The sequence below is a fragment of the Mesoplodon bidens genome, assembly GCF_964165515.1.
Source record: "Mesoplodon bidens genome assembly, chromosome: X".
In the NCBI taxonomy this organism is placed as follows: domain Eukaryota; kingdom Metazoa; phylum Chordata; class Mammalia; order Artiodactyla; family Ziphiidae; genus Mesoplodon; species Mesoplodon bidens.
This window is the reverse complement of record NC_138163.1, coordinates 29420274-29438979: the sequence shown is the minus strand read 5'-3', so window position 1 is coordinate 29438979 and position 18706 is coordinate 29420274. Positions and strand designations below refer to the sequence as shown.

Here is an 18706-nt window from a genome sequence, read left to right as displayed (position 1 = left end):
GGGATGGAGCCGCCGCTCCCGGTTGGAGTCCAGCCCCTCGCCGTATCCGCCTGAGAGAAGGGGGGAGGGGAGGCCGCGCAGGGCGGGGGTGGGGGTCCGCAGGACTGCGGATCGCAGCAGAGGGGCGGCTAGGGGCCGGTCAGGACCCGAGGCCGAGCCGAGCGGGGGAGGGGGGGCCAGCGCGGGAGGCGCTGTCTCCGACCCTGGGGCCGGAGCCTCCCTCCACCCAACACCGCGGGTCCCCTTCCGGCAGCGCTTCTAGAAGAGACCCTTGACTAGCGCCTGCATACTATCGAGGGTATGGAGATGAAGGGTCCTGTCCGGGAGCCCTGCGCCCTGACCCTAGTCCAGAGGAACGGGCAGTATGAGTAAGTAACCACCTGATACCGACAGAGGAGGGGAGCCTGCCATTACCTTCCAACCCCAAACCGCGACAAGCCACCCACCCTCCTCCCACTGAGGCCGCGCAGGCAACAGGTTCGGGCCCAGGTGTGACGTGCCAGTGCTCTAACCACCGAGCTTTGTCCCCAACTTCCAAGCCGGTGGATTGATTGCTCCTGTCCGTGTGGCTCAGTGGAAGGACTCAATGGGCGGGGAAGCAGGAAGCCTGGGTTCTTAGTTCCTGCCCCTGCAACTGACATGGATTGTGTAATCCTGGGCTAGTCAGTAAAGCTTTCTGGGCCTTAGTGTCCTCATCAGTTTAATAAAAACATTAGCTGCTTTAATTTATAGCCTTTGGAGTTTTAACTGGGAGAATAAAAATGCGAAAGTGGTTTACAGAAAGTATAAGTACTGTAGAAACGCTTCATTGTTAACCTTACAGAGGTGCCTTTTCTTAACCTCATTCAGCTGGTTCCTCCAGTCTCACCACCCCCTTATTCCATGTGCTTGGAGGCATATTCATTAATTCAGTAATGGTTTTGTGTAGGCCAGTAACTGCCTCACTTATAGACTTGACAGTTAGAAAAAGTAATGAAATGTGTAGAAATGTAAACGACATTTGACATTTCATCAGGGAGTGTTACCTTCCACTCTGCCTTGCACATAGGAGCTCAGTAAAGACTGTTGACTGATCAAAAGATTTTGATAAGCCATCAGTATACTGCTGATCTCCCTTGCCACTAATGCCTCATCTAAAGTATCCCTGATGACCATCATATATCATAGGTAGGTCCCTATCGCTCTGTGCCCAAGCCACCTCCCCTGGTTGTTCACTGGTTTCTTGACATCAGTGAAGAATTGTTGATCGCTGAAAGTTTTTAAATTGTTGATCATTTAAATCCTGCCATCCCCCCAACATTGGATTCTACTTAAAAACAATTTTTCTCAGTCCCTGCTTTTAGATTGTCCAGACTCAATCTTTATCTATGCTGTCCACTTTACAGAGAAGAAATTCACACTGGCCTAGCCTGCCCTTTTCTGAGGCTCTTGGTGCCACTCTCAACTGGATGTCAACTGGTTCTATGGAGGTAGCTCTTCCCTAGATCCTGCTTGGTCCATTCTGTTGATGTGATAAATTCATTTTATTTTTCCCAGATTTCATCAAACCCTGGAAGACCAGTTTAATGAAAGTAAATTCAACAGAAAAGTGAATTGAAAAGTGGAACACCACTGCCACTTCCAAAGGCAAGAATAGGGTGGGAAGATGTAAGCCTTGGGCAAATCAGTAAATTTTTTGTGCCTCGGTTTCCTCTTCTTAAAAACAAAATTATAAGGATTAAATAAAATAGCTACATTGTTGAGATGACCACATCTCAGGATCTGGTCCCTTGGTTTGGTAGGTTTGGAACTCTGTTCAGCTGATAAGGGAGTGAGCAGCTGGCCTTGAGGTAAATGCCTCATTCTATCTGGTCTCTTGTACTGGAAGAACTTTTAAACTTGCAGTGGTAGCTCTCCTGATTATTTGTGTCCTCCCCATAGAGAAATCAAATTCTGTATTCCAGTTCTGTAAAACTTAAGGGTATAGCACAACTAACACTCAATGGCTTGATGTGTATCAGGTACTCTTCTAAGCATTTCATGAATTAGTTCATTTAACCCTCATGTGAGGGTTACTGTGAAATTGTAATATCATCATCATCCCCCTTTTCTAGATATAGAAGTTGAGGTACAGAGAGGTTAAGTCATTTGTCTGAGTCATTACATTGTCTGATAAGTTTCTTTTGAAATCATTTATTGGAGACACCTGATACTGTCAAACCATATATAACCCTCAAATCCTTGTCTCTTGGGTGCCTTCTCTGACTTGAGTGTCCAGAACTTTTTTACTTTGGGCCTTTTTATCCTAGAACTTGAAGCCTATTGCATTCTTTAGTTCTGTAGTTCTGCTATCAACCATAGGAGAAATTTACTTGATAGACTAAAATTACAATTAAAGGTAAGGCTTTTTTGCACACAAGGAATCAAACACTAACATTCATTTTTTCAAGGCAAATGGATTATGATGCCACCTGTTGTTTCATCTTTAACCTTCCTTGAACAAATCAAAGTATTTCCTAGGGATAATGCTGGGTCTGCATTCACAATTTTTTACTCTTTTCTGTTTCCAACTACCAAATTCTGATTTCCATTTTTTTGCCATATACCTATTATTTTTCACCTTTCTGTGTTGAAAGAAATGATGAGATTTAGGTAGAATTTTTATTCTTAGCCCTACTCTCTTGTTACAATTTATTTAGTGACTAACATGTAGTAGGTATTAAATAAATATTTGTGGAATTGACTTAAATTCCCAGTTTATGTTTTGTGATGGGTATTTTTGGGGGGGTTGCATTTCTTTTTTAAATTGAGAAATAATTGATGTATAACATTGTATTAGTTTCAGGTGTACAACATAATTACTTGATATTTGTATATATTGTGAAATGATCATCACAATAATTCTTGTTAACATTCATCCCCACACATAGTTAACAATTTTTTTCTTGTGATGAGAACTTTTTTAAAATATATTTATTTATTTATTTTTACTTTTGACTGCATTGGGTCTGTGTTGCTGCGCATGGGCTTTCTCTAGTTGCTGTGAGCAGGGGCTACTCTTCATTGCGGTGCGCAGGCTTCTCATTGCAGTGGCTTCTCTTGCTGCAGAGCATGGGCTCTAGGCATGCAGGCTTTAGTAGTTGTGGCACATGGGCTCAGTAGTTGTGGCACACGGGCTTAGTTGCTCCGCGGCATGTGGGATCTTCCTGGCCCAGGGCTCGAACCTGTGTTCCCTGCATTGGAAGGCGGATTCTTAACCACTGCGCCACCAGGGAAGCCCTATTGTGATGAGAACTTTTAAGATTTACTCTCTCTTTTTTTATTAATAGATCTTTATTGGAGTATAATTGCTTCACAATACCCTGTTAGTTTCTGTTGCACAACAAAGCGAATCAGCCATATGCATACATATGTCCCCATAGCCCCTCCCTGTTGAGCCTCCCTCCCCATCCCACCCCTCTAGGTCATCGCAAAGCACCAGAGCTGATCTCCCTGTGCTATGCTGCTGGTTCCCACCAGCCAACTATTTTACGTTCGGTAGTGTATATATGTCGATGCTACTCTCACTTTGCCCCAGCTTCACCCTCCCACCCGGTGTCCTCAAGTCCATTTTCTATGTCTACCTCTTTATTCCTGCCCTGCAACTAGGTCCATAAGATTTATTCTCTTAAAAACTTTTAAATATACAGTACACTGTTATTAAGTATAGTCATCACGTTGTACATTACATCCCCATGACTTATGTATTTTATAACTGGAAATTTGTACCTTTTGACCCCCTTCACCCATTTCATCCCCCCCACCACCTGCCTCTGACAACCACCAATCTGTTCTCTGTGTCTATGAGTTCAGTATTTTTGGGTTTTGTTTTTTGATTTCACACATAAGTGAGATCATATGGTATTTGTCTTTCTCTGTCTGACTTATTTCACTTAGCATAATGCCCTCAAGGTCCATCCATGTCATTTTCTCTTTTGTGATGGTTTTTGACAATACAATCCAGTTGAATCTTTACTGCTGATGTTCAACACCACTTCTATACTATGTTACTTGGGAATTATATTGGTTTGTGTTCACTTTCCTCAGAGTAAGCTCTTCCTCCTTGACCCTTGCTTTGTCAGGCTTATCTACTTTCTGGTCTCCATCTGGGTTTATAGGATTCTCTGCTTGACTCATGAACTTTGAAGTTTGGAAAGGGCCTGCCCCATATTCTTATAGTCACCTTAAAATATTAAACCTCTGCAAATTAGGCAAGCAGGATCAGAGCAAAAAGACAGCATTAGTACTTTTATTTCCCTTAGTCCTGTCTAAGCAGTTCCTTTCCCCAAGTTAACTCCTTCAAAGTTAACACACTTGAAAAAAATTTCAAAAAGCTAAAACGATAAGCCTCCCCCAAAGACAACAAAATGGAAATCAAACCTTTCAGAACAATGACTTCTAATATCACATGTTGAACAGGTGTCTTTAGAAATTCATCTCTGTTTATAGCTTAATTAAATGTTTGTTTATTCAACCAATATTTATTGAGCATCTATTAGGTAGGTGACGAAACTGAATATGATAGGGTCTTTGCTTTCAAGGAGCTCAAATCTGAGGGAAATAAATGTAACTATAACAGAGTGTGTTAAGTGCTCTATTTGAGGGGCAGGCAGAGGGCACGAGGCCAAGTTTCACAGAGGAGGTGATAGTTGAGCTAGGTCTCAGGAAGAAGACTGTTCCTGGCAAAAAGAACCACCTGAAGAGTGATTTGGGGGGAAGGTAGGAGATGTTCAGAATGGCCATTTACCAGTAGGTTATACCTTGACTGTGGGCCACTAAGAATAAGTAGTAAATGAAAATTAGTATTTCAGGAGTACATAGGAATTTAGAAATCTTGCATTTCACACTGGGGGGCCAAGTTCAGTCATGCTTACCAGAAGTATTAGCATGAAATTAGAAACCATGGTAAGAACACAAGGGATGTATAGGCAATCTGGTTGTGATATCTGCTATCTTATTGGTCACTGGGATTATTTTGACTGATTCAGCTGGCTGGGCACCTCCTCTTCTCCATGAACCTGTATATTTGTTTGAAGAGATAGAATCATTCTTTGATAAAAGCCATGGGAATATAACCAGAAAGCTAATTGATGAAATTTATAATACATTTATTCAACAAACTTGAGTGACTGCTATGTGCCAGGTACTGTACTAGGTGCTAGAAATACTATGGTGAAAAGACAGCCATAGTCCCTGCCCTCATGGACTTCACACCTAGCTATTAGTTCTTCTCTCTGGTATGCGTAATCTGAAGGTGTGTGCACTGTAATTCATGCTCTTAAGTTTGTAAACTGTTTTTAGGACATAGACTATTTTATGTTCTCTATGGCATAGAACTGTGGGTATTCAGATACTGATCACCACTAATATGCTTTTAGACCTAAAGCAATATCATCATGATGCTCAGATCCAGGGAACAAGATACAGCAAGTCTAATAAATACAGACTAGATTTGTATAAGAACACAGCAATGTATTTTGTTGTTAAATGTTTGAGTTTTTCAGTAGCTATTCGTTGATGCATTCTTCTGTTTCCTAGGCTAATAATCCGGTTGCACAAGAAGGAACAGCATGTTCAAGATATCATTCCTATAAATAGCCACTTTAGATGTGTTCAAGGTACTAGCTTTAATTGCTTAGCTAGTTTTATAATGTTTTTCCTTGGTCATTATTGCTTTGTATAATACCATACATACTTAAATTTGTCACTGCACATAAAATGAAATGTATTACACTCTGTGAAAAAAGATAACATTACTCATCTACCATTGAGAAGATGATAAATGCTTTGTTTAAGAACCCTGAAGGATTATATTGAAACATATATATTCTTACCTGCTACCCTGACTGGGGTTAGAGATGTATGTAGTCTGTTACCTATGTAGGTAGTCTTTTATGCTGATGAACCCATATGTGGATTTAAATCACATTCTTGAGTTTAACTGATACACTGCTCATTGTAAAGTATAAAGGTCACTTGAATTCACATGCGTTCAGCACTTTCTCCCCACACTATTTGAAATTAAAACATTTGGCAACAAGCCTTGCCAGATTGTAATACCTTACACTCAACTGTGCTGATTCTCAAACCTTTGCATTGGTGAATCATAAGAAAATCGACTCTGGGGAGGAAATATTTGGCTTCCTGCCTTCAAATTTGGGGAAAGAGAACAGAAAATCTGTTGTTTCATCTGCTACAATGAGACTCAAAAATTGGGAGGTTTGTGTAGGAGGTGTTGCTTCTGTCATTTCACATTGCTCTACAAAGGAAATAGATTATTAGAGAACAAATGCATTGTGTTTCCAGTGGGTTCATTGGCTTCATCAGACAGGCACTCTGTGTCAGCTGTAGCTTCTTGGAAAACTTGAATCCTACCTTGCATGGCTTCTTTCTTAAACTACATTCAACTTTTTTTTAATCACAAAACTAATATATATATATACTGTAAAAAGTTTGGAAAGAACAGAAAATTATAAAGGAAATAAGTAAATTCACATCCTTCAGAGATGAGCACCTAATATTTTCCTTTTTTCTACACCTGTAACTTTTAGGGTGGCTGGGACTCATACTGTATGTAGTTTTTTGTCTGTTCCACATGCCATCATATTATAAGTGCTTTTACATGCTATTAATAGCTGTATACTATTCCATTTTATGAATGGCCTATACTGTAGTTATTCCCGGTGTTTGACATTCAGGTTATTTTTTGTTAGTATAAATAAGTAATGAATCTTCCTGCATGTCTCTTATTTCCTTAGGATTTATCTCTGTAAGTAGAAATACTAAGTGGGCATGACTTTTTAAGAGAGCATGTATTAAGAATTAAAAATACCCACAGTGAATAGAATCCACATTGTATAGAAGAATGAAGTCTTTTATTTAGCCATTTACCCTGCCCTGTTTGAGAGAGACATATTGAACCAGGCACCTGCATGCTATAGTAAGTTACTGTGCTCACCTCACTTTTCATAGTGTAGTACCCTTTGTTACATGCTCAGCCCTTTAAGGAGGAGAAAAGCCAAAGAACATGACGTTAGTATCCTATTAACTCTATACCTTTTTGTGCTATCAGTACTTCTAGTGTCTTGTTTACCCTGTTTCTCTTAGTCTTACTTTTTTTTTTTTTTTTTTTTTTTTTTTTGCGGTAGGCGGGCCTCTCACTGTTGTGGCCTCTCCCCTTGCAGAGCACAGGCTCCGGATGCGCAGGCTCAGCAGCCATGGCTCACGGGCCTAGCCGCTCTGCGGCATGTGGGATCTTCCCAGACCGGGGCACGAACCCGTGTCCCCTGCATCGGCAGGCGGACTCTCAACCACTGCGCCACCAGGGAAGCCCAGTCTTACTTTTAATAAGAAATAGATGGCAGGTTGCTAGATTGGAATCTAGGAAAGTATGTGTGCACACACACAGTAGTTCCCCATGACAAAAGGAACAGTTACCTCCTTGAGTTTTCACATCCTTTGTTTCCCAACCTGTACGCCTATTTCGAAAAGTCTCTAAGTACTTCAGTTTTAAAGAATTAAAGTTATCAAAGAGCAGTTGTGAACATGTAATACCTATGCCCTGATGCACTGTTGTCCCTTGCTTCATTCATCATGCTAGTAAAAGTATCGAGACTATTCTCTAATATTAGACAACTTAGGTAATTATCAGTTGCTTCTGTTGCACCTGAGTAATGGAGCCAACTATACAATCCAGGCTAGTGAGGGAACTATAAAAGGCTGGGCCTACTACATTTGGCCAAGGTAGATCCAAACGAATCCCAAGGAATCAGTACCCAGAGTTTAACTAGCCAGGAGGGTCTGGCAGGTGCCGTTGGCCAAATCCAGGGAAGTCAGGGAGGAAGAGATGGGTTGGGTCTAGACACTAGAGGTAAGGAAGGAAGTCCAGGTGAGCCATAGAGAGAAAAGAGAACTCTGAACTTGGAGACTGTGCTTTGGCCCATTTTATACTTCCTTGTTGGGTGTGGTAAGCCTTGGATCCACAAGTGTTAATGGTAGACTGAAGATAAAGAACTTCAAGTATTCTCTGCTCCTATATGGGACAGGGGTGGAGGTAATGAGGTCCCTGGGAAATTTTCAGAGAATAGATTTGAGTTAAGAAGGTAATTCACTTTTAGGCCTTTCTCGGCTTTTTATAACAATTATCTAAGTGATACAGTTAGATTATATTAAGTTAGTGTGTTATAGTTGAGGGGAATTAAACACCTTCACTTGGATTAACATGTTATATTCCCTACTATTGTCATTGCTTGATTTGCTTTGAGACATTCCATGTGGTTACTTGCTCAGTTAATTTTTCTTTTAGTTGAATTGCTCATAGTCTTTAGAACGTAGTGCTGTTAAAATCCCCTTTAAAAAGTGCTAAACAAAAAAGCAAAGGATTTTTTTAATGTGTTCTAAAACCTAGGAGTGGTGATTGAGAGAAGTAGTTATTTAGTTAGGTGTATACTTCTTTTGGTTGTAATGAATGGTTTTCTCTTCCCTGATTCTGTTCTTTCTTCTTTTCCTTCAGAAGCGGAAGAAACTCTTTTGATTGACATAGCTTCAAACAGTGAGTATCTTTCTGAATGGAGTTGATTTTCATTCAACAAATATTTACTTGAATACCCACGGTATTTAAGACACCTTTTTTGCACAACTTTTATCTTACCATTTTATCCTGTATTCTCCATTTTCTTAAGGCAGCCATACAAATTAGAATTACCTCCCAAAAACATTTAGCCTAAGCTTAAGAAAAAGCAGGTGACTGGCAAGAATCTTTAAAAAGTTGAAAATATGATCCGCTTTTCTAATGCTGAACTTCTTTGAACTACCAGTATTGTTGCTATCAGTTAAGTCATTGCTGTGGAATTGAAAATTGTAGGAGGGGCCAGAAAGTGTTTAAAGCACATAAGGTTTATGAGTGTTTTTTTTTAACTGCTGTTATGTTTTAAGCTTTTCTCCCCCCATCCATTTTTTATTTTTGCATGTTAAATCATAATGTTGTCCTTTGTTTGTTATATAATTTGGGGAGATTACAGAGTCCCTCTTGTACCAGGGATACCTTTTTTTTGTCTTAAAATAATTTTGGTCTTTTATTTCAGCCCATCCTCTCAAGGCATTTCTTTATCAGCGAGAACATGGCCTTCCTTCTCAGTTTCTGTTCTCTCATTTCTATCTGTTTGAAGCAAATCATCACTGACTTTCCGTGCAAGCTGTTCTCCATTTATCATCTAAAATTGTACTCTTTTAACATGGGGAGGAGAAAATGGGCACTTGAAGGCTACTGTATCTACTCTGTGTTTGCTGTGGGAAAGAGTATATGACCACATGAATCTAAATCAAATGGGTTACCTTATCTCTTGGCTGAGTCCTTGGATGAGTGGGGCTTGGCCCTTAGCTTGGGACTATCAGTTTATACATAATTTTGCTTAGACACAGTCCCTGTCCTTGGCACTATTATTTTGTATTGCAAAGTTTAGATAGACTTTTTCTGGTTTGGGTTTTATTAATTCTTTCTTTTGGTCATAGATTTTGGAAGTCTTAAGGGTTGATCCTGAAAGGCTGAGCACTTCCAGCTTCTAGCTTCTACTGCAGATATGCAAGAGAGCAAATAACTTAATAGCTATGTCTTATTGTACAGAAAAAGCAGAAGGCAAGAACAACACTAATAAAGCAAAATTTGAGCAAAGTTTGTTCAGCAGTGACTGACATGGCTGCTGAAATCTGCTGAAATTAGATACCTAAATGTCCTGTTCTTAGTGTGGAAATAGGTATTTGATCCAAAGCTGAAAAGTTAAACTGAGCTGTGCATTTTCTCTTACAAACACCTAATTTATAGCATTCATTTTGTTGTTCTCTCCTACATAGAAATTAACCATGTGTTGCTCTGTCCAGAGTTCAAGTCACTGGATCATATGGGAAGTAGTTAAGTAACCACTTGAATAAAATCCTTTGTTATTTCTGCCCATTTATTAATATTTGCACTGAAACTAGATTTTTATCTTGATCCTTAGGCTTCATACATAAATGTTTAGAGTACACAGTATGTTGCTGGAGAGAGACCTTGGGTTTGTTAAGCAGGCCTGATTTTACTGTAACTGTGTATTTTCCCACTGTCTGGATGTCAGTATTAAACATTTAAAAAATGTTTTTCTGATTATACAGGTAATACATCCTCATTATGTACAATTTGGAAAATTCAGAAAAGTTGAAGTAACAAATTAAAATTATGCTCCTGCAACTTCAAGATCACCACTGTAATTAACATTTTTATGTATCTCCTTCCAGTCTTTTATTTATATTTTTACATAAATGGAATCCTCATATATAGTTTTTATCCTGCATTTTCATTTAACATTATATTGTGACCTTTTCCCATGTCATTTAAAATTATTTAAAAACATGATTTTTTTTTTTAGTATTAGTTATTTTATTTGTTTGTTTGGTTTTTTATACTCCAGGTTCTTATTAGTCATCAATTTTATACACATCAGTGTATACATGTCAATCCCAATCGCCCAATTCAGCACACCACCATCCCGACCCCACCGTGGTTTTCTCCCCTTGGTGTCCATACGTCCATTCTCTACATCTGTGTCTCAACTTCTGCCTTGCAAACGAATTCATCTGTACCGTTTTTCTAGGTTCCACATACATGCATTAATATACGATATTTGTTTTTCGCTTTCTGACTTACTTCACTCTGTATGACAGTCTCTAGATCCGTCCACATCTCAACAAATGACTCATTTTCGTTCCTTTTTATGGCTGAGTAATATTCCATTGTATATATGTACCACAACTTTATCCATTCGTCTGTCAATGGGCATTTAGGTTGCTTCCATGACCTGGCTGTTGTAAATAGTGCTGCAATGAACATTGGGGTGCATGTGTCTTTTTTTTTTTTTTCAAATTTCTTTTTTTTTTAATTTTTATTTTTTTATTTTTTTTATTAGTTTCTGCTTTATAACAAAGTGAATCAGTCATACATATACATCTGTTCCCACATCCCTTCCCTCATGCATCTCCCTCCCTCCCACCCCATGTGTCTTTTTGAATTACAGTTTTCTCTGGGTACATGCCCAGTAGTGGGATTGCTGGATCATGTGGTAATTCTATTTTTAGTTTTTTAAGGAACCTCCATACTGTTCTCCATAGTGGCTGTATCAATTTACATTCCCACCAACAGTGCAAGAGGGTTCCCTTTTCTCTGCACCCTCTCCAGCATTTGTTGTTTGTAGATTTTCTGATGATGCCCATTCTGACTGGTGTGAGGTGATACCTCATTGTAGTTTTGATTTGCATTTCTCTAATAATTAGTGATGTTGAGCAGCTTTTCATGTGCTTCTTGGCCATCTGTATGTCTCCTTTGGAGAAATGTCTATTTAGGTCTTCTGCCCATGTTGGATTGGGTTGTTTGTTTCTTTACTGTTGAACTGCATTAGCTGTTTATATATTTTGGAGATTAATCCTTTGTCCATTGATTCGTTTGCAAATATTTTCTCCCATTCTGAGGGTTGTCTTTTCGTCTTGTTTATGGTTTCCTTTGCTCTTCCAAAGCTTTGAAGTTACATTAGGTCCCATTTATTTATTTTTGTTTTTATTTCCATTACTCTAGGAGGTGGATCAAAAAAGATGTTGCTGTGATTTATGTCAAAGAGTGTTCTTCCGCTGTTTTCCTCTAAGAGTTTTATAAAGTGTCTGGTCTTACATTTAGGTCTCTAACCCATTTTGAGTTTATTTTTGTGTATGGTGTTAGGGAGTGTTCTAATTTCATTCTTTTACATGTAGCTGTCCTGTTTTCCCAGCATCACTTAGTGAAGAGACTGTCTTTTCTCCATTGTATATCCTTGCCTCCTTTGTCATAGATTAGTTGACCATAGGTGTGTGGATTTATCTCTGGGCTTTCTATTCTGTTCCATTGATCTATATTTCTGTTCTTGTGCCAGTACCATATTGTCTTGATTACTGTAGCTTTGTAGTGTAGTCTGAAGTCAGGGAGTCTGATTCCTTGAGCTCCGTTTTTTTCCCTCAAGACTGCTTTTGCTATTCAGGGTCTTTTGTGTCTCCATACAAATTTTAAGATGATTTGTTCTAGTTCTGTAAAAAATGCCATTGGTAAATTGATAGGGATTGCATTGAATCTGTAGATTGCTTTGGGTAGTATAGTCATTTTCACAATATTGATTCTTCCAATCCAAGAACATGGTATATCTCTCCATCTGTTGGTATCATCTTTAATTTCTTTCATCACTGTCTTATAGTTTCCTGCATACAGGTCTTTTGTCTCCCTATGTAGGTTTATTCCTAGGTATTTTATTCTTTTTGTTGCCATAGTAAATGGGAGTGTTTCCATAATTTCCCTTTCAGATTTTTCATCATTAGTGTATAGGAATGCAAGAGATTTCTGTGCATTAATTTTGTATCCTTCAACTTTACCAAATTCATTTATTAGCTCTAGTAGTTTTGTAGTGGCATTTTTAGGATTCTCTATGTATAGTATCATGTCATCTGCAAACAGTGACAGTTTTACTTCTTCTTTTCCAATTTGTATTCCTTTTATTCCTTTTTCTTCTCTCATTGCCCTGGCTAGGACTTCCAAAACTATGTTGAATAATAGTGGTGAGAGTGGACATCCTTGTCTCGTTCCTGATCTTAGAGGAAATGCTTTCAGTCTTTCAGCATTGAGAATGATGTTTGCTGTGGGTTTGTCGTATATGGCCTTTATTATGTTGAGGCAGGTTCCCTCTATGCCCAGTTTCTGGAGAGTTTTTATCATAAATGGGTGTTGAATTTTGTCAAAAGCTTTTTCTGCATCTATTGAGATGATCATATGGTTTTTATTCTTCAATTTGTTAATATGGTGTATCACATTGATTGATTTGCGTATATTGAAGAATCCTTGCATCCCTGGGATAAATCCCACTTGATCATGGTGTATGATCCTTTTAATGTGTTGTCGGATTCTGTTTGCTAGTATTTTGTTGAGGATTTTTGCATCTATATTCATCAGTGATATTGGTCTGTCATTTTCTTTTTTTGTAGTATCTTTGTCTGGTTTTGGTATCAGGGTGATGGTGGCCTCATAGAATGAGTTTGGGAGTGTTCCTTCCTCTGCAATTTTTTGGAAGAGTTTGAGAAGGATGGGTGTTAGCTCTTCTCTAAATGTTTGATAGAATTCACCTGTGAAGCCTTCTGGTCCTGGACTTTTGTTTGTTGGAAGATTCTTAATCACAGTTTCAATTTCATTACTTGTGATTGGTCTGTTCATATTTCCTGTTTCTTCCTGGTTCAGTCTTGGAAGGTAATACCTTTCTAAGCATTTGTCCATTTCTTCCAGGTTGTCCATTTTATTGGCATAGAGTTGCTTGTAGTAGTCTCTTCGGATGCTTTGTATCTCTGCGGTGTCTGTTGTAACTTCTCCTTTTTCATTTCTAATTTTATTGATTTCAGTCCTCTCCCTCTTGATGAGTCTGGCTAATGGTTTATCAATTTTGTTTATCTTCTCAAAGAACCAGCTTTTAGTTTTATTGATTTTTGCTATTGTTTTCTTTGTTTCTATTTCATTTATTTCTGCTCTGATCTTTATGATTTCTTTCCTTCTGCTAACTTTGGGTTGTTTGTTCTTCTTTCTCTAGTTCCTTTAGATGTAAGGTTAGATTGTTTACTTGAGGTTTTTCTTGTTTCTTGAGGTAGGCTTGTATAGCTATAAAATTCCCTCTTAGAACTGCTTTTGCTGCATCCCATAGGCTTTGGATTGCCGTGTTTTCATTGTCATTTGTCTCTAGGTAGTTTTTAATTTCCTCTTTGATTTCTTCAGTGATCTCTTGGTTATTTAGTAACATATTGTTTAGCCTCCATGTGTTTGTGTTTTTGACGTTTTTTTCCCTGTAATTCATTTCTAATCTCATAGCGTTGTGGTCAGAAAAGATGCTTGATATGATTTCAATTTTCTTAAATTTACTGAGGCTTGATTTTTGACCCAAGATGTGATCTATCCTGGAGAATGTTCCTTGCGCACTTGAGAAGAAAGTGTAATCTGCTGTTTTTGGATGGAATGTCCTATAAATATCAATGAAATCTATCTGGTTTATTGTGTCATTTAAAGCTTGTGTTTCCTTATTAATTTTCTGTTTGGATGATCTGTCCATTGGTGTAAGTGAGGTGTTAAAGTCCCCCACTATTATTGTGTTACTGTCGATTTCCTCTTTTATAGCTGTTAGCAGTTGCCTTATGTATTGAGGTGCTCCTATGTTGGGTTCATATATATTTATAATTGTTATATCTTCTTCTTGGATTGATCCCTTGACCATTATGTAGTGTCCTTCCTTGTCTCTTGTAACATTCTTTATTTTAAAGTCTATTTTTTCTGATATGAGTATTGCTACTCCAGATTTCTTTTGATTTCCATTTGTATGGAATATCTTTTTCCATCCCCTCACTTTCAGTCTGTATGTGTCCCTAGGTCTGAAGTGGGTTTCTTGTAGACAGCATATATATGTGTCTTATTTTTGTATCCATTCAGCAAGCCTGTGTCTTTTGGTTGGAGCATTTAATCCATTCACGTTTAAGGTAATTATCAATACGTATGTTCCTATGACCATTTTCTTAATTGTTTTGGGTTTGTTTTTGTAGGTCCTTTTCTTCTCTTGTGTTTCCCACTTAGAGAAGTTCCTTTAGCATTTGTTGTAGAGCTGGTTTGGTGGTGCTGAATTCTCTTAGCTTTTGCTTGTCTGTAGAGCTTTTGATTTCTCCCTCGAATCTGAGTGAGATCCTTGCAGGGTAGAGTAATCTTGGTTGTAGTTTCTTCCCTTTCATTGCTTTAAGTATATCATGCCCCTCCCTTCTGGCTTGTAGAGTTTCTGCTGAGAAATCAGCTGTTCACCTCATGGGAGTTCCCTTGTATGTTATTCATCATTTTTCCCTTGCTGCTTTGAATTTTTCTTTGTCTTTAATTTTTGCCAATTTGATTACTATGTGTTTTGGCGTGTTTCTCCTTGGGTTTATCCTATATTGTACTCTCTGCACTTCCTGGACTTGGGTGGCTATTTCCTTTCCCATGTTAGGGAAGTTTTCGGCTATAATCTCTTCAAATATTTTCTTGGGTCCTTTCTCTCTCTCTTCTCCTTTTGGGACCCCTGTACTGCGAATGTTGTTGCGTCTAATGTTGTCCCAGAGGTCTCTTAGGCTGTCTTCATTTCTTTTCATTCTTTTTTCTTTATTCTGTTCCGCAGCAGTGAATTCCACCATTCTGTCTTCCAGGTCACTTATCCGTTCTTCTGCCTCAGTTATTCTGCTATTGATTCCTTCTAGTGTAGTTTTCATTTCAGGTATTGTATTCTTCATCTCTGTTTGTTCTTTAATTCTTCTAGGTCTTTGTTAAACATTTCTTGCATCTTCCCCATCTTTGCCTCCATTCTTTTTCTGAGGCCCTGGATCATCTTCACTATCATTATTCTGAATTCTTTTTCTGGAAGGTTGCCTATCTCCACTTCATTTAGTTGTTTTTCTGGGCTTTTATATTATTCCTTCATGTGGTATATAGCCCTCTGCCTTTTCATCTTGTCTATCTTTCTGTGAATGTGTTTTTTGTTCCACAGGCTGCAGGATCGTAGTTCTTCTTGCTTCTGCTCTCTGCCCTCTGGTGGATGAGGCTATCTAAGAGGCTTGATGGAATGGACTGGTGGTGGGTAGAGCTGACTGTTGCTCTGGTGGGAAGAGCTCAGTAAAACTTTAATCCACTTGACTGTTGATTGGTGGGGCTGGGTTCCCTCCTTGTTGGTTGTTTGGCCTGAGGCAACCCAACACTGGAGCCTACCTGGGCTCTTTGGTGGGGCTAATGACAGACTCTCGGAGGGCTCACGCCAAGGAGTACTTCCTAGTACTTCTGCTGCCAGTGTCCTTGTCCCCACGGTGAAACAGAGCCACCCCCCACCTCTGCAGGAGACCCTCCAACACTAGCAGGTAGGTCTGGTTCAGTCTCCCCCAGGGTCACTGCTCCTTGCCTTGGGTCCAGATGCGCACACTGCTTTGTGCGTGCCCTCCAAGAGTGGAGTCTCTGTTTCCCCCAGTCCTGTCGAAGTCCTGCAATCAATTCCCACTAGCCTTCAAAGTCTGATTTTCTAGGAATTCCTCCTCCCATTGCTGGACCCCCAGGTTGGGAAGCCTGACGTGGGGCTCAGAACCTTCACTCCAGTGGGTGGACTTCTGTGGTATAATTGTTTGCCAGTCTGTGAGTCACCCACCCACCAGTTAATGGGATTTGATTTTACTGTGATTGCACCCCTCCTACCGTCTCATTGTGGCTTTTCCTTTGTCTTTGGATGTGGGGTATCCTTTTTGGTGAGTTCCAGTGTCTTCCTGTCGATGATTGTCCAGCAGCTAGTTGTGATTCTCGTGTTCTCACAAGAGGGAGTGAGAGCACATCTTCTACTCCGCCATCTTGTTTCCTCCAAAAACATGATTTTTAATGGCTAATATTTCACCATAGATATGCACCAAATTTTATTAAATTAACTCCTTTATAAAATTAAGTCACTGTCAAGGAACATGGTATATCTATCTCTACTTACTCAGTTTCTCTTTATATCTCTCAGTAACATTTTGCAGTTTCTTCATAGCTATCATACATTTGTAGGTTAACTATTTTTTGATGGATTTTATTTGTTTGCTGCTATTGTCAGTGGAACCTTTTTTCTCTTATCTTCTAATTGCTTATTACTAGTGTACAGAGAAGCTGTTCAATTTTAGATATTTATCTTTTATCCAGCTACTTTACAGGAATTTATTTTTATTTTTGGGGGCTGTTTATTTTCTTTTTTGGTTTTGATAGACAGCCCTAGTCATCTGCAAATAGTAGTTTTGTCTCTTTCTAGTAGCTATAACTATTAGTTTTGCTTCATGTCTTATTATACTAACAAGAATTTGGAGATCAATGTTAAATAATGATGATGATTTATGTTTAGGCCCTGGTTTCAGTGAGAATGTCTCAAGTGGTGCTTCATTGTTGAGGTTGTTATTGCCTGTTGATTTGATAGGGTTTTTTAAAACCGTATTAAGAAACTGCATTTATTTCAAGTTTGTGTGGTTTTTAAAATGGTGAATGTATATTGAATTTTATCAAATGTCTTTTGTATTTATAGAGATGGTTATATTGTTCTTCCTTATTTGACCTATTGATTGACTGTATTACACTAATTCCCTAATATTAAACCCTCTTTTATTCATTATTCAACAAATATTTGTCAAGTGCCTTCTATTTGCCAGGCACTATTCTAAGGGCTGCACAATCAGTAGAGAAAAACATAGATAAGGTTGTTCCTCCAGCTTTGGTTCTTGCTTCTGTGCTGTTTGATACTAGTGTCACGTAGATGCCTATAATCCATTAATTCATTCCATAAACATGTGAATACCTTTCATGTGCCAGGCAGTGTGTTCTGGGGATATAGCAGAAAGCAATATAGTCATGGTACTTCATGAAGCTTAGTGAAGGAAACAGAATTTAAACTGATAAGGTATAGTCGTATAATTGCGGGGGGCGGGTTGGTTTGTTTTGGGTTTTTTTTTTTTGGCCACACCACGTGGTTTGTGGGATTTCAGTTCCCTGACCAGGGATCAAACCCAGGCCCTCTGCAGTGGAAGTTCAGGATCCTAACCACTGGACTGCCAGGGAATTCCCCATAATTGCAGTTTTGATAAATGCTATCAAGGAGAAATACAGAGAGTTTATAAGAGTGCTAACTAAATTAGGCAGGGTACTCAGGGAAGGCCTCTTTGAAGAAGTGACATTTAAATTGAGACCAGAGGGGATAAGTAAGAGACAGGTGAAAATGGGGAAGAGTATTCCAGGTAAAAGGAACTGCATGTGTAAAGGCCCCAAATTGGGAAGTAGCTTGACACTTTCTTTGAAATGAAAGAAGACCAGGATGCCTGAAATAAGGCTTAGGCACCAAGGTAGGACAGGCTAGGACCAGATCCAGTAGGGTCTTGTAAGCCATGATGAGGAATCTGGATTTCCAGATTTTTAAAAATTGAAAGAATATGAAGGATTTTATGCCTATGTTGGGATGCCAGTTAGGAGGCTCCTTCAGTAGTTTAAGCTAGAGAGTGTGGTGGCAGTAAGAATGGAGAGAAGTGGACAGATCTGATAAATGTTTTTGGAGGTTAAATCAACAGAGATTGGTGTGGGTGTAGGGGGTGAGCTGAAGTGTCAAGGATGAATCCCAGATTTCTGGCATGAATGTGGATGGTGGTACCATTTGCAGAAATAAGAACATTGCAGGAGGAATGAGTTTTCCTGGGGTAGGGGTCATGAATTCAGTTTTAGCTATGTTTACTTTGAGATTTCTTTGAGACATCTGAGTGTAGGTGATAAATTGGCAGTTGAATGTATGCATCTGAAGCTCAGAAGTAAAGTCTGGGTCTCTAGCACATAGAGGGTATTTGAAACCATGAGAGCTGATGTGACTGTATATAGAGCTGTGCTCTCAGATACCATAGCCACTAGTTGTATGTGCCTATTTAAATTAGTTAGAACGAAATTAGAAAATCAGTTCCTCAGTTTCTCAGCACTAGTCACATTTCAGGTACTCCTTAGCCACATGGGGTCATTGGTTACCATATTGGACAGTGCAGTTAAAGAACATGTCCATCATCACAGAAAGTCCTGTTGGACAGTGCTGGTACACAGTGAGAAAAAGGTTTAAGA

At 39.0% G+C, this 18706-nt stretch overlaps 1 protein-coding gene across 2 annotated transcripts in view; it reads left to right on the top strand.

The window, feature by feature from the left end:
• Positions 1-283: 283 nt before the first annotated feature.
• OCRL (OCRL inositol polyphosphate-5-phosphatase) overlaps positions 284-18706 on the top strand; it is a 56253-nt gene continuing 37830 nt past the window's right edge. For both annotated transcript variants that reach the window (XM_081221738.1, XM_081221737.1), the window contains exons 1-3: positions 284-368; positions 5557-5636; positions 8531-8569. In XM_081221738.1, coding sequence (XP_081077864.1) covers positions 301-368; positions 5557-5636; positions 8531-8569 — 187 coding nt within the window. In that variant the 5' untranslated portion in view covers positions 284-300. The remainder of the gene's footprint in view (positions 369-5556; positions 5637-8530; positions 8570-18706) is intronic.